The 16,094-nt window shown below is 46.7% G+C and overlaps 1 protein-coding gene across 5 annotated transcripts in view; it reads left to right on the top strand.

The window, feature by feature from the left end:
- Nucleotides 1-16,094, top strand: part of Adcy1 (adenylate cyclase 1) — a 135,988-nt gene that overhangs the window by 12,430 nt on the left and 107,464 nt on the right. For all 5 annotated transcript variants that reach the window (XR_005975961.1, XR_005975960.1, XR_005975959.1 and 2 more), the window contains exon 2: nt 2,165-2,314. Coding sequence is in view for 1 of the 5 variants with exons in the window: in XM_041668882.1 (XP_041524816.1) it covers nt 2,165-2,314 (150 nt within the window). In the remaining 4 variants the exon portion in view is untranslated. The remainder of the gene's footprint in view (nt 1-2,164; nt 2,315-16,094) is intronic.

The following is a 16,094-nucleotide window of genomic DNA, read 5'->3' as shown; positions in this document are numbered from 1 at the left end:
GAGGACAAAGAGGGACTCGCTCGTTCTCATCATTAGCAAGTTCCATGAATTCCGGGTCACAGTGAGACCCTTTGGGGTCACGTGGTAAAGTCAGGGTCACAGGGAATGCTCTCTTCGATGTGTTCCTAGGGTACAGGTGACCACTACTGGTTTAAATGACTTTGAGATGCATAATTTAATTTATAACAGATGGGATTCATGAATTTGGAGCTGGGTACCAAACCAGAAAGGGGTCTAGTGTTCGATGACAAAGCCTGGAGTGTCAGTAGTCACAGGATGATGGCAAAAGCAAATCAAAGAACTTGCCTGGCCACACTCCCACCATCACCTTCGTAGATGTGACCCCAGGAAGGTCCGTGCAGCAAACCTCTGAATGAACAGTTACTTCCATTGCTTGAGCTTTGGCTGTAGTTTCCATTATTAAAGGCTTTTGCAAGAAACAACTCGGCTTCAGGCTTCCTGTGCTTGCACATCAGGTCAAGGCCACTTGTGAGATTTGGGTGCTTTGTTAAGAGAGTCCCCAGGTCTGGTCCTTGTTTCAGTTGACTTTAAAAGATGTAATCTCACACAACCTGAGTCTGAAGATGCCCAAACCCCTGTCTGATGCCCAGATCTGTCCCCTATGGTTTCCCAGGCTGGATCTCCCACTTATTCCCAGTCAGCATTCGGGAGTGTCAGGGCCTGGCAGATCTTGTCCCAAGGCTGTCTCAGGCCCACTCCTGGTTAGGACATCTCCCCAGGCTCTCCTGGCAGCTGTCAGGAGATGCTTGCTCCAGCTTTTGCTGTGCTTACCGACCTTTGCTGTGTGTAGAGTGTGGCACAGCCATGTCCCGACTCCTTGGGGATAATCTCGGAGGAGCAAGAACATTCCAAGTCTGCATTCTCCTCCTCCCTCATGTAGAAGTGGGAATGCCTCGTTAATCAGATAGAAATTCCACACCTTGGCTGCCGACAGACCCACATTTCCTTGGGCTGGATAAGTGTCCCCTGTTCTGGGGGGGCTGCCATGATGTGACTCATGACAAACTCTGGTCCTGTGGTCCGCTAGGACCTGGGACAGGCAGGGGATAGAGACTGTCAGGAGGAGGTATTCACACTTGATGTCTGGGATCTGAGCTGAGTTCTTTGGCCATGGCCAATCTCTGTGAAGTCTCTGTTCCTGTGGGGTCTTGACTAGAACCGGGTCAGGGCCACAAGCTAAGTTCCCGCCATTCTATCTAACCAAACAGGTAGCGTCCTTCTGACCTTTAGAGAAGGCCTAAGAGTCGGTCTCCCCGCAGACCCCTCCTCAGCCTGGCAGGCATGGTGGAAGGGGTTGTTTACAGAGCGGGGCCTACTCTGCTTGTGCTACAGTTTACTCTGTGCCCGAATCAATGACTCGAGTTTTATTTTTGTCTCCTTACCTCCTCTGAATCTTTCTAGAGTGTTCCATGTAGTGTTGAAAGCAGCCATTTCATATTCTTATGTTGTAGGTGTGTTGTTTGTACGGGACTGTCATAACAGAGTGCCACAGAATGGGGAATGATGGTTTATATAATAGAAATGTCTTTTCTAGCGGTGCTGGAGGCTGGGATCTACAATCTGGTTGGGGGCATGGCTGGCTCCTCGGGGTCTCTCACAGTCCTGCATCCTGGTTTCTTCTTATTGGCCAGGCCGGATCAGAATTCACCCTAATGGTCTCATTTTACTTTAATTACCTCTTTTAATAACCTGTTTGTAAATACAACTACATCCTGAGGTCTCCAGCCTCGATGTTTTGACATACAAAATTGGGAGGAAATAAAATTCAGCCCAGGGTATAGATGCAGCTCTCCCTCAATCCTATGACCTGCAGTGGCATCGCTGTCTGTTGGGAGGGCAGAAGTGTGTTTCTGCCATGTGTGGCTCCCACGGTGTTTCACTGCGGGTCTGGGCAGGCTTGAATGTCCCTAGGTGTCTGTGAGTCTAGAGCTGGCTGAAGGGTTGACGGAGAGTCCCTTGGTGGTTTCCATGGTGGCCCAGGCCCTCCTGCCCCTGACTGGTCTGAACTCAATACTCTGCCGGCTAAGGGGTTGACAGAGAGTCCCTTGGTGGCTTCCGTGGTAGGTGGCTTCTGTGGTAGCTCAGGCCCTCCTGCCCCTGACTGGTCTGAACTCAACACTCTGCCACTGTTCTCTCCCTACAGCTCGGTGCCAATGCCCTGCTCTTCGTGGGCGTGAACATGTATGGCGTCTTCGTGCGCATCTTGACGGAGCGCTCACAGAGGAAGGCCTTTCTGCAGGCTCGAAGCTGCATCGAGGACCGACTGCGGCTGGAGGATGAGAACGAGAAGCAGGTCAGTGTGTTCAGTGTGAGGTGGTCCTTCGGTCACCTCTGTCTCTCTCCCAGTTTTGCTGGATTTCGACATTATCTGACTAAGGGCAGTTGTGGCTGTAGGGTGCCTGCCTCTTCTCACCGTGAGCCTCAGTTTACCCTTTAAGGGCAAGGTTGTAATGCTCAGTGTTTTGTGGTGGTGTCTGGGGAAGAGAGGATGTGATGAACAGACAGCCGGGGCTTGCTTCTCTGAACTACTTGTAAGTCGTGGATGGCCATGGGGTGGCATATGGGCGTCTCTTATCTTTCTGATGCATCTGTAGTGTGATGAACCAGGCTTGGGAGGGGAGGGTGAGATGGGTCCTGGGCACACCTCAGCTGAGTATGAATGTGCAGCTGGCCCTGACCCTCTGCTCTTAGACATTCAGTGTCCTTCCTGTGAGACAGTGTAACTGTCACCCTATTCTGCAGATGAAGTGGGCTAGGAGGGCACCCCACATCCGCCCCTTTGTCACCTGTGGTTCGTCACCTGTGTGTCCTTGTCTGGTGGAGGGAGGAAACTGAGTCCATTGGGTGAGTAAGAGTGACTCAAGGAAGCCTAGGAGTGAGGCTTGGTACACCATGGGTGCCTTTGCTAGAAGAAGCCAGAGTCTTATCTAGGCTTGGGGCTCACAGGCACTCTGTGTACCTCTTGCTAAAGTCTCATAGTGGGTGTTCAGGCTATGGACAGAGTACTCACTTCTCAACCGTTTTTTCCTTCCTTATCAATAAAAGATATTATTACACCCACTGTTAATTTTAAAACATTTCTTCGAATGTCTAGACACTGTAATGCAATGTAGTATTTATAGCAAAGTTTGGATCTAATTGAAGAATAAATCACATAAGTATTTTTAGACCGTGTGTGCTAATGAGTGCGCGGACACATGGATGGGCATGTGGAGGGTGGTGTGTGTTTGTGTGCATGGGTCTGTAGAAATGTATAGGTGGATGTCTGTGCATTTGCATTTGTACACATGGGTGCATATGGAGCTGTGGGAATGTCTGTATGTGTATATGTGTTTGTGTGTATATCCATGTGTAGGCATTTGTGCATGCATGTGTGCATGTCCATGTGCGTATGGATATTGTTATATATGTATGAATATGTGGATCAGACATCTTCACAGGCTTTTTCCTTGGCTTCTAGAGTCATCATACTGGTATTGAGATTTCCATGGTATTTTGTAAGAATTTCTTGAATGTGGCTTTTTTTTTTTTTTTTTTTTTTAAATCTTGGATACAGGATCTTGCTATGTAGCCCAAGCTAGCCTTGAGCTCTTCATCTCCCAGCTTCGGCCTCCCATATGCTGGAAGCGTAGTCATGCACCACCGTGCTCAGCTTGCCCTTGGCTTTATTAGCTTCACAAGGTCGAGAAGTGAATCCTCAGGAAATCTTCTTGTCTCAGAGCTAACAGTATCCTGCAGGGCTGGAGCAGCAGGCTTCAGTGTGGGCTGTGCTCGTGTATGTTTGTGAAGAAGCCCATGGCTGCCTCTCGTTTTTATCTTCTGCTCAGTGTTTTCCTACGTCCTTGGCTTTTGTCTGATTTTATTTTTCTCTTATTTTCCCTGCATTTTCTATTGATCTCCTTGCTTATAGCCTTTTTCCTTTCCTAGCTTTTCTTTAAGGCTATGGAGGTAATTTTATTTTTACTTATCTGTAATTTAATTTTATTTTGATTAGTATGTATTAATCAGGTATGCTAATTTAGAGGTGCAGTGTGATATTTCAGCATGCACATGCAGTTTGCACCAATCAACTCAGGACAATTAACATTTCCTTCCTGGCCATTGCACTCTTTTCTGCTAGTTTTTCCTAAAATGCACAGTAGATTGTGATAAAGCCACTCCACCCTGCTGGGAACACCAGAATATACTCCTCGCTGTGCTTCGGCACCTATTACCCAACCTTCATCTGTAACCCTGCTCCCATACTCTGGCTGTTGCTATTCTACACTGTGTTGGCTTATTTTAGCTTCTGTGTATGAGCGCGAACATACAGTATATAGTCTTCCGGTGTCTGGCACGGGTCTATTTAACTCAGCCTCATGACCTCTGGTCCCATTCATTTTGCAGATGGCATGATTGTGTCCTACTCCATGGCTGAATAATATTCACATTCCATATCCCTCCAGCCACTGGCAGTCACTGAGGCTGCTTTCCTGTCTTAGCTCTTTTGACTAGTGTCGCTGCTTGAATGCATCACCTCTCTTGGTTTTGTAGCAGCCTCAGGATCAAGGCCATTTGAAGCCCTATGGGTGAGGAAGGCCGACGAGGGGACCTCCAGTCCCCATGGACTGGATGGCGGTGGTGGTAGGTGGTTCCGCATCATCAATAGGGAGTGGTAGAAGAGCCTTCAGAAGGTCTGAGCTGGTGGAACCTCAGGGGAGGAGCGTAGGCAAGGACAGCAGTGGATCACCACAGTGTGTACGGCTTACGAAGACCTACTGTGTTCTCAGCTCAGGGTAGATCAGGAGGCTGAACTGTTCGTGCATGGCTGCTCGGGGAGGGTCTTGAGCCACAGCAAGCCCGAGGACCAGGAATCCAAGGTCCCTGGATCAAGTAGGAGACATGGGTTGGGTAAGGGGAGAACAGTGTCCAGGCACGTTCTGGATGCAGTGGAGTGAGCTACCCGGGATTTGGAGATCTCGGTTTCTCTCTTCCCTGGGAAAGAGGCTGTAACTGAGGGTGCCAGGCAAGGGGAAGACTGGGCTCAGTTCTCGGAGCAGGTGCTGCACTCAGGAGACCAGGCATGTGGCTGCCAGATGTACTGTATGTCTGTGGTCCACCCTGGCCCTCTGGGTCTGTAAAGGGCAGAGCAGTGGGTGGTGCTGATCTAAGACACGAACCTCTACATGGCTCTCTCCCATCACCATCCTCTCCATCTTGTCCCAGGGACTCCTGGAGCAGACAGAAATCACAGAGACAGTAGGACCACGCCCCAGCAGAATGCTCAGGGCTGCAATGCCTCATTCCATTTCCACAGTTTGCAGTTTGTTGGCCTTGACCCTGTTGCCATAGCTGTTCTTGTCTAAGTTCAGTTCTCTGCTGTTCTGGCAGCGTGTGCGGCCCCTGCATCTTGCAAAAGCCTCTGAATGTCCTGGGTATTGGTACCGTGTGAGAATGTGCCATTGGAGACTACTGAGGTATTCGGTACCTCTTACAATGTGTTTTGGTCCCAGCCTCGTGAAGTAGGACTGTTAAATACAACCACCGGAAACCTGTGCAGATCTGGTTATGCTTCTGCCGATGCTTCAAACTTGACTCCTCACATTGTTTTAGGCTATGAGGCCTCCTTCACCTGAATCAGCAGAACTTATTTCACTCTTGCTTTAAAGTGAGTAAGAATATAGTCTATTTTGGGGCAAAGATGAGTGACCAAGGTCAAGATGGCATTCGCTATGGAATGACCTGCTCCATCATGAGAGAGAGTACATGCACTGGTATTGCCAATGGGCAAGAGAGAGCCATACATCAGTGATTCAGCAAATCAGTTGTGGATTCTCAGGTCGGTGGGCAACAGGCAATGGGGAAGGAAGTCTTTCTAGAGGTTTCAGACATTCGTAGAGTACGCTTAGCATTCGGGTTGATGGAAGCTAAGCTGCTAAACTTAGCAACGATCATGAGTGTTAAAGGTAAGTTGCCGTTTATCTAAAGAACCTGATAGTCCAGAGTAATTTGGCTTTCATTCTGCAACATTCCAGCTCCCCATCACAATGCTTTGTAGTCTCTAACAGAGAAGCAGCGGCTTTGGAAAGCTTCCGCCCTGCATGGAAGAATGTGCTAATAGCTATTCCTGCTTTCTCTGCCCTGTGTGTCTGTGTGTGCATGCATACACTTGCATGTGCATATATGTGGGGGGAGAGAGCATGTGTGTGAGTGTATGTGTGACTGTGTGCATGCACTTGTGTGAGAGCATGTGTGTGTGTGGCTGCACGTGTGTGTGTGCATGCGTGTGTGAGAGATGGAGAGCATGTGTGCATGTGAAAGTATGTACGTATGAGTGTGTGTGAGAGCATGTGTGTGTGAGTGTATGCATGAACATATATGTATGAGAGAGTATGTGTATGTGTGTGTATGAATGTGTGTGAGAGAGAACGTGTGTGTGAGTGTGTACGTATGAGTGTGTGTGTGTGTAGTATGCCTGAGGTTTATTCTTGGGGAGGATTTCAGATGTAGTAAATGACCCATCTTCCTTAATAAACAAACTGGGACCAAAACAAGAGGAAATCTTGTCCTGTGGGATCTACGAGGAATAGGAAGCCTGCTGCACACGTGTTCATTCTGTAGAGAAGACAGGAGTTAAATCCATTTACAATTCAGAGCTGTCTGCAGAGTGGCCTCAGCCGCATCAGCCTGTAATGCTGCTTCTGGTCGATCAACCTAAGACCTGGGTCTCAGAGATTTTAAACAGCTCGGGGATGAGGGCAGAACCCTGGCCGAACAGAGCATCTCTTACCTGAGGGAGCCGTGGCCACTCCCTTCTTCGTGTCACTTTTGGCTTGCTCACGCGTTCACAGAAGTGCATGTTCACAGAGGACCAAGCTGAATTGCTCCGAGGCTAGAACAGAGGCGTCAAAGTTTATTCTTTGAAGTAGAAAAATCTGAGAGAGATGGAGCAAGAAGAAAGACGCCCGTGAGGCCAGTGAAGCCTGGAAAGGTGGTTACAGACAAAACGGCCAACCAAAATAGAAACCTGGGGCACACAGGGATCGTTTGATGCCTGTGAGAACTTGAAAACTTCAATAGATAAAACAGGCCAATTCCTAGAAAAGCACCAGTAACCAGAGGTGATCCTAGAAAGAGAGCTGAAAACCATACAGCTGTGAAAAATACCCATCAGAACTGTATTTATTTATTGTTATATTGTCACATTGTGTTTTTCTTACCTTGCAAGGCTGGGGATTAAACCCAGGACTGCACATGGCAGGGAAGTGCTCTCCCACTGAGCTGTGCCCTAATCCCCAAGCAAGTGCAGAGGTTTGCAGATGAGTTCTCTATATCAGCCAGGAAGCTAACAGCTGAACCTGGCCCTGGCAAGAGTGTGTTCTTTGGGATTAGCCCTTCCTGGTGATTACACTGGGCCAAGCTTGGAGTCTCAGCTAGGGCAGGTGGGTTGGGGTGACTGTGGAAGCCTGTTTCCCTGTCTAGTTTTCATTAGCGATTCTTTAGGGGCCTTTGTGATTCTGGTGCCTTAGTAGACTGAAGGCGTTTATTGGCTGCTTGTCCTTTTGTTAATGCATGGGGTTCTAGGCAGGAGGCCAGTATGCTTATTGTTGGAGCGACCTGACTGTTAAGAGTAGTTTGTTTAACAGTAGCCAAGGCACCTGGCAAATGGAATAGAGACCCTGGTGGTTGGCCTGGCTTGGGTCAGCTTCCATTCCTCCTGTCGTATGGTCAGATGCTGGGTAGGGGATGTGATCGTTTCTATTCTCCTTCCCTCCCTCCTCCCTCCCTTCTTCCTCCTTCTCTTCTTCCTCCCTCCCTTCTTCCTCCTTCTCTTCTTCCTCCCTCCCTTCTTCCTTTACTCTCTTCCTTCCTCCCTCTCCTCCTCCCAGCCCCGGACTTGGATAGTCAGCAGGGGTGTGGTGGATACCTGCTCCAGCCTGGATGCTGCCTGTTTGTGTACACTGTGGCAGGCATGTTATACGGGGCTCTGCCAGACTCCTAGCTCTGTAATCAAGTCCACCCATGCAGTGTGTCCCCCCGCACTCCAGCATTTGTGCAGCAGAAGCCACAGGGTCCAGTGTCTCCTGTTTGTTTTTCTGTGATGGTTCTCAGCATTGCCAGGAAGGATTCAGTGCTAGTTAGATCCTCTCTCTGGGAAGGAAGCTTCACAGCATAGCCCAGGGACTGCAAGAGGTTTATGTGGACCTTAGATTCCTGACTTAGCTGTTTTGATCCTCATCTGCCTTAAGTCTGCATGACAGTTGGTGATTTGGGTCAATGTGCTGTCCCTGGACAAGCTAGTCCCCTTGGCTCTCCTGATGATAGTATCCATGCATGGAAGCCACTGATAGCATATTGTAGAACTCTCAGGTGTGTCTGGTGAGGAAGGGACTCTGGATCCCACTGGGACCTCCTGCTCTGTGGGTGAGAAATTGGGTCTGTTGTTTTGAGAGTACCCGGCGATCTGGAGGGAATTGTCAGGTCTGTGGCTGCAAGCCTCGTGTCTGCTGCATGACTTGCAGAGACTGGACAACCAGCCCCGGATGTGTTCAGTAGTTATGTGAAGTAACTCGTGGAAGGGGCATGGGGTTGAGAGACTACTGGCAGGTAAGGAGTAGGTAACACAGCTTCTGGGCATGGCTGCAATTTCACCAGGATTAAAAAAGAGCTGGAGAAATAGGAATAGAAATTAGGAACAGGGCTCTCTCCTGACCTTCTAGCTGTGTCCTGCTGTGGCTCTCTATCTGTTTAAACAACTCTGGTGTCTTATGTTCTCAAATCTCTTCTAAGGACACCAATCGAAGTAGAGGAGGACCCCACCCCAGTGACTTTGTTTTAACTTAATCACTCCTTTTTTTAAAAAAAAAGATAGAGCTTTTTATTTTTTCACTTTTATTAGCATTTATTACAAAATAATAGATTTAATTATGGCATCTCTTACATGTATATGTTTTGATCATCTTTCGCCCCTATTATCAGCATCCCTTCCCAGTGCCCCAGAGCTTCCCTTCCTGTCTCCAAGCCCTCCTTCCACTTTCATGTATCATCTTGATTGTTTCTTTTCCTTTAGTCATTATTGTTACATATATACATATGTATAAATATGGAAACACAACCTTCTGAGTCCATTGAGTGTTGTTCATATGTATATGTGTGTAGGGTTGACCACTTGGTATTGGGCATTCAGTTAGGGAGCTCATCCCCGGGAAATACTAGCTCTCCCTCTCTGAGCAGTCATTAACTGTCTGTAGCCCTTCATCTAGGAGTAGGGTCTTGTGACATCCCCCCTTCCACGATGGCATGCTAACTGGTGTTTTGTTCAGGTCTTGCTTAGGTTGCCCTAATGTTGAGATTTCATTGGTGCAGCTTCCCGATCCTATATAGAAGATAGAGGTTCTCAGCTTTGTAGAGCCTGATCTTCAAGTAAAGTCCCATTAGGGGTTGGGATTTTACCTATGCATGTTGTGGGGGACACAGTTCCATCCATACTCAGCACCAAGAACAAGTCAAGTGCGTGATCCCAGAATAGGGAAAGGGTGAATGAGAGCCTGGGTGGGTATGTATTGGGTAGAGGGTACCCTTCTTTCCCCCTCCAGAAGGCCAGGCACAAGGAGAAGAAGCAAGCCTAGACTCCCATGGAGCTGGTAGAGAAGCAGCCCGAACTGGAAATTGGCCTCTCCCTGCTGGTTCTTGCGTCTCCCTTTGGTTCTGATCAGTGTTGCAACAGACTGGGAGCAGAGCCCAAGCAGGCCCTCCATCCACTCTGGCTCGTCGTGGCTGCAGGTAGTTCATTAGCTATCTCTGGCTTGGGCTGCACCACATCTGGGGATAATTGCAGGTCAGGTGTAGTGGGTCCTCCTCTCAGTCATCACTGGTCATTCTAAGGGTGATCCAGCCCCACCAGGGAAACTGGTCTTTCTCAGCACTCTCATGACTACAGAAAAGATGAATCTTGGATGTTTCTTAGTATGGATTCTATTCCCCCCACATAATGACCGGCAGAGGTGACATCTCTGGTCCTCACTAAGAAATGGGCTGTAAACAGATATGATGAGGAGGAAGAGAGTTCTTTGTCTGTCTCCTTTGTCTCCTTCGTCCTCTCTGCTTTCAGATTCCATGTGCAAGCTGATGACCTCAGCAATGCACCTGAGATGCTCAGTGGGAGACAGACCTTGAATTGTAGACAGGGGAGTCTGACTTGGGGCTAATGCAACGAGAAGGGATTCAGCTAGTGGGGTGAGTGGGGCATAACTGCCAAGGGTGCTCTCCAGGCCTGGGCAGTCTGGAGGGCACTGACTCGTTGTGGCTACTAGGCAAGCCCTTTGCCCACTCAGACAGAGTTTTAAATAGACAGACTTAGTCTCATGGCACTTCTCAAACCACTACAGTTGTTATCTGGTGAACTATGAAGATTAGCTGAAAGATGAAAATAATTAAATGGGTTCTTCAGTATTCACACAATTATTTTTGTTACATGGAATTATGTCTTAATGCTGTAGGTTAATGTTATTTAATATATTTATTATAACCTTAACCTTATATATTAACTTTACTTGACACGTGCATTAAGTATGAATTAAATTAGCCTCAATAGTATTAGTATAGAATTATTATACAATTTAATTTTGGAAATTTTTTCTTACTTCTCAAAATACCTATCTGCCCATTAGCAGTCACACCTGTTCCAGTCCACCTGCCCCTCCACCAGATGTAGATACATTATGAATCTACTTTCTGTCTTTATGGATTTAACTCTTCTGGGCATTTCATACAAATGGAACCATATAGAATATGACCCTTTGTCAGGGATCAGCCCGGACCTAAACCTTTTCTCTTATTAGAGTGGAGGAGTGGAAATAAATGAGGCTCAGTTTTCAGCTCCTCTGCAAGAGCCACACGAGCTCTTGGCCACTGAACCACCTCTCCCGTCCTGTTTTAGTTTGGTGCTTTGTTGTTCTTTTAAAGCTGCTTTTAGATTCGTGTGTAATCAAGGCAGAAGACAGAGATCTTACATGTTTTTTTCCCCTTGTTTCCCAATGGTACTGTTTTACTGAACCAGTACAGTGTTACAGTGAAAATGTGCCTTCAGACACAGGCGCAAGGACCCCTCTCATCACCCCTCCAGAACCACACCACCCACATTCTGAAGCTGGTGCCAGGAACCTGTTCTCTATTTCTATAAATTTGTAATATCATAAAAAAGGAAGCATCTGGTTTATGTATTCTTTTATACTAAACGTAATTCTCTGGAGATTCATTCAGGTTGTTGATTATATCAGTAGTTTATTCTGGTTTATTGCTAAGTGGTATTCCACAGTGTGGCTGTTATCGCAGTGTGTTTAACCATTCTGTCTGTGAAGGACATCCTGGTAGCATCCAGTTTATGATGATTATAAATAAAGCTGTTTTGAACACCATGTATAAGTTTCATATGAGCATAAATACTAATTTCTCCAGCCTGGATGCCTAGAAATAGTGCTGAGGGATGTGGTATTTGCAAAAAAAAAAAAATTGAAAACTGTTTTCCAAAGTGGTTGAACCATAGAACTGGAAGGATTTCAAACTGGTGGACTCTGAGGTAACTCTAAATGGGCTGCATACTGGTCCTTCACTAGATTTCACTAGATTTGCGACTAGCAAATATTTTCTCTCAGCCTATGGCTCTTCTTCTCACCATCTCAGGAGATTTTTGTTTTGTTTTGCTAGTGAGCAAACATTTTACCTTTTGATAAGATTCAATTTATCATTTTTTCCTGTTTTCTGGCCCATTCAAGTTCTTGACTCGATCAAAGTTTCTTTTCTTTTATTGCTCTAAGTCAAGTCTAAGAATGCTGAGCTTAGCCATGATTCCTGAAGGTTGTCTCTGTTTTCCCAACAGATTTTCAGTTTTAGAATTAATAGATAAACCTGTGACATGTATTTCAAGGTGATATTTAAACAAGGTATGAGGGCACTTTCTTGGTTATGGGATGGCTGCTTTGCGGTTTATTGAAAACATTATCTTTTGGATTTTTGTAAACATAATCTCGGTATATTTGTGAAGGTTCACTTCTGGGTCTTGGATGTTATTACATCATTGTCAGTATTCATCCTTTCCTGGACTTTATCTTGAGTATTGTTTCTTTGTAGTAAGTCCTGGGGATTGGGTAGACTAACTGATTCTACCTTTTGGTCTTTTTTCAAATGTTAGCAGTTACTTTCCCTTTGTCACCCCTACCAGTTTTGGAATGATCTCGCCTTTGTCTCCTCTAAACATCGCTTGGCTTTCGACAGCATTGGTCCTGTCATCTAGAGAGAATTTGCATCCTCACAGGGTTGAGTCTTCCCTTCAGGAGGGTAGATTGTGACTCCATTTACTTAGCTCTTCTTTGATTCATTACTCAGAGCCTTGATTTTCAGAATACAAACTTTACACCTTTAAAATTAGCTTTACATCGTGGGCTTTTCCTTTTGAGCATTTGTAAACAGTGTGTGTACATGTGTTCATTGCTACTGTGTGGAAACGTGGGAGGTTCTTGAAGGGCGGTTTGCCTATGTGACTCTTTGACGTTGGTTATTTGTCCTAGGCATATTGGTTCTGTTTTTTATAGATGAGACCACCATATGCTTGGGGCTCCTTCTTCTATCCTGCAGCTCTTTTCTTACCTCCCCACGCTGACTAGCTTGCCAAGTGTGACATCAGATGCAAGTAGTGAGAGTCACTGCCCCATTCCTTGTTTCGATGGAAGGTCTGAAGTTCTCCCATTAAGTGTGGTGTGAACTGTAGGCTTCCTGGGGCTTCCCTTTGTCAATATGAGGAAGTTCCTGGCTTCTCCTTTATAAAGATTTTCACCGTAGGTAAGAGCTACATTTCATTGTTTCCTTTATCAGTACTAATTGCTGCTATTTTCTTCCTTATCCCAGTATAGCATTGATATTTCAGTACTGAGCTAGCATCTCATTCTCGGGTTAGATTTCATTTGGTGGGAAATGCAGTTCGTATATGTGTTGGGAATTGCTCGCATCTTGGTAAGGATTCTTGTCATCTCTTTTCATTTTTATCATGTGCTTATGGCGTGTGTATGTGTGTGCATGTGTACTGCACACACCTGTGTGTGTGTGCATGTGGAGGCCAGAGATCAATGTGTCTTTCCTCTATTGCTTTCCAATTTTGATTTTTATGTTTTAAAAAAGTAAATTATTAATTTCATTATTTTATCTTCAATTCCTCCCCTAACCGCCTCACCAGTACTTCCTTTTTTTGTATTATTTGTTTTTGTTTTAAATGCGCCGAGTCCGGTGCAGTTGGCATGTGTGTGGGGGTGGGGCTGTCTCGGAAATGTAGGTAATCTTCCGTCCACATCCCTGAAGAAAATTGACTCTTGCTCCCCAGCAGCCATCAAGTGCCAATAGTCCCTCAGCTAAGGGTGGAAATTCATAGGCCCCTCTTCCATCCATGCTGGGATTTGGTTGGCTTGATCTGTGTATGCAGTCATAGCCCCTGTGAGTCCGTGTGTGTCACACCCCATGTTCAGAAAATACCATTTCTCTGCAGTCTTCCACTCCCTCTGGTTCTGCTATCTTTCTGCCTCCTCTTGATGATCGCCCCCAACTTAAGAGGAAGGGGGTGATGTAGATGTCTCATTTAGGACTGAGAATTTTGCAGTCTCCTTAGCCTTGCATGCTGACCAGTTATAAATCTCTGTAATAATAACCATATGCTGGAAAGATGGGTTTCTGTGATGAAGGCTGAGAGAGGCACTATTCTATGAGTATGAAGATAAGTACTTAGGGGGCAGTTTAATTCTATTTTCATTTAGCAAATAGCAGGAAGTTCTACCCTAGAGACTATGATCGACTAGTCACAGATTCTTAGCCTACTTAATGGTACCAGATATGAGTTTTGTCTTGTGAAGCAGGACTTCATTCCAAGCAAGAAATGGTTGGTTACTCCCAGGACATCCATGCCACTGTGGAACCAGTGGGTGTATCTTGCCAGGCCAGTCATTATTGTAGCTTTCAGGGTTCAAAGCCGGGTAAGATTGCCTTTCTCCCCTGGCAGCATGGAGGATGAAGCTTTCATTTCAGAAATGTACTGATTTCTCCATGTTCTGTGACTCAAGTGTGTGCGATCTTCAGCAATGGGGTGTCACCATCAAGTTCTGGAGGTTAACCAAACACAAGAGCATTAGCCTATAGTGTTTGGGGAGCATCTAGGGAACCTCATTGTCCCCAAAAAGAGGTATCGTAGAGCTGGCACTGGGCTTTTTATTTGATAGCCTATGATGTATTTTCTCCCTGTTATGGGGAACTCCCTTTAAACTATTCTTGTATGTGTGTATATTTTAGGAAACTCCTACAGAGTACGGTTCCCTGTGGCTTTTTCAAAGGGCTTTCCTGTTATACCTCCATAGACTTCCTCGTCTCCTGACCCTCCCCCACCCTTTAATCCTTCCTGCTCCATTCTTCTTCCTCCCTTTTGCCACCTGAGTTCTCTCCACTGGCCCTTGAAACCCACCACCATGGGCCCCTACCATTTTTATTTTTACTTCTGCAGATATTCCAGTTTAAATGCACAAATCTAAAGGTTTGCAGCTAGCATCTCCACAGGAGAGAGAACATATGGCATTTGCCTTTCTGAGTCTCTGTTCCTTCGCTCCGAGTGGTTATTTTCAGCTCCATACATTTGTCTGAGAATTTCGTAATTTCGTTTTTCTGTATAGCTGGATAGCATTCCATTGTGTATCTGTGTGGCGTTTTCATCATCCATTCACTAGCTGACGGGAATCTGGGCTTTTCATTTCTTGTCTCTTGGGAATACAGCAACAGTGAGCAAGGGTGGGCAAGTGTCTTTGCCGTAGGAGAGGAGACCCGGGAGTTGTCTAACGAGATCGTATGATAGATCAATTTTTAACATTTTGAGGAACATCCACACTGATTCCCACAGCGGCTGCATCAGTCTGTGCTCCATCAGGTTGTGTTCTAAAGTTTTTAATTCTGAGTCAGAATTATATCTTCTTGTCCACAGCTAGCTGCTTGGGAGGTTGGAAAACCCTGGCCGCCAAAAATCCTGATGAAAATAATGCTAGCAGCGGAGCAGGTGTAACGGGCCAGTCACATGACCACTGACTGCCAAAATTGCTTCTTGCAGCCACCATGCCATGGCTCAGCTTCCCGCGTGAAGGGTTTCACGATTCCATGTTAGAGGTTGTGTGCAGTTCCAGCAGCTTTTCTCTCTTATGTCCCTCTTGTCAGCCGTGGCCCTGGTCCACCCCATTCCTTGGAGGGCGGTATCCCCCTGTCTGACCGCTCCAGTACTTTGGCCTGCAACTCTGCTTGTACTGATGGACACTGCAGGCAGTGTAGCAATGGTCTAAGGCCCCCTGTGGGTTTGTGGTGATAGTGTTGTGGGACTTTCAGGGGGGAATGTGGGAGAGGGTTAGCTGTAAAAGAAGGGCTGAATGTGAGCCAGCAGCCTGCCTCTACATCCTCAGCTCAAGGAGCCCCCCGTTTCCTCTATGCTTCTGGGGTGACCTTTTTGGTAGCCTTTCCCATGGACTTCTGAGTGTGCCGGAATCTTTGTGTTCCCACTTGGCCTGTGCTTTTGGATCTCATGGCTGTAACGTTCTCCGGAAGCTCAAGGTTGGTGCATTGTTAATTTCTGACATATTAATGAATACGGCCCCCAGAAGTTCCTTTCAGCCCAGCCCAGCTGGTTACTGGCCCACCTCTGGGGGCCTCATCTGTGGCTGCATCCCTAGAGGGTTGTAGTGTAGGAAGGGACCCGACTACTCCCCATCATGCTCTCTGCCTTCTGTCTGTCCCCGAGAGTGGCCTGGTCAGTGTCCTCTTTCTTTGTGACGCAACTTGTAAACAGGTGATCCTGCCTTCTCCAGCTTACCTGTCTATGTCTGGGTCCATCAGCAAGGAGATGCGTGGGAACTGGCGTGGGCTGGTGTGGGGCTGGTGCGGGGCTGGTGCAAGTAGGTTTATAGACAACACTAGACCGTGCTTATACATGTGGCGTTGGGGCAGGACCCTGGTGGCTTCCCTCAGATGCACAGATTCGCCCTAATCATCCTCCAGTGATGCACCTGGTTTTCTTCCTTTCGCCT

The sequence above is a fragment of the Microtus oregoni genome, unplaced genomic scaffold (genome assembly GCF_018167655.1).
Source record: "Microtus oregoni isolate MIOR12 unplaced genomic scaffold, Mior012 000019F_ref0000042, whole genome shotgun sequence".
Classification (NCBI taxonomy): Eukaryota; Metazoa; Chordata; class Mammalia; order Rodentia; family Cricetidae; genus Microtus; species Microtus oregoni.
This window is presented reverse-complemented; position numbering and strand designations above follow the sequence as displayed.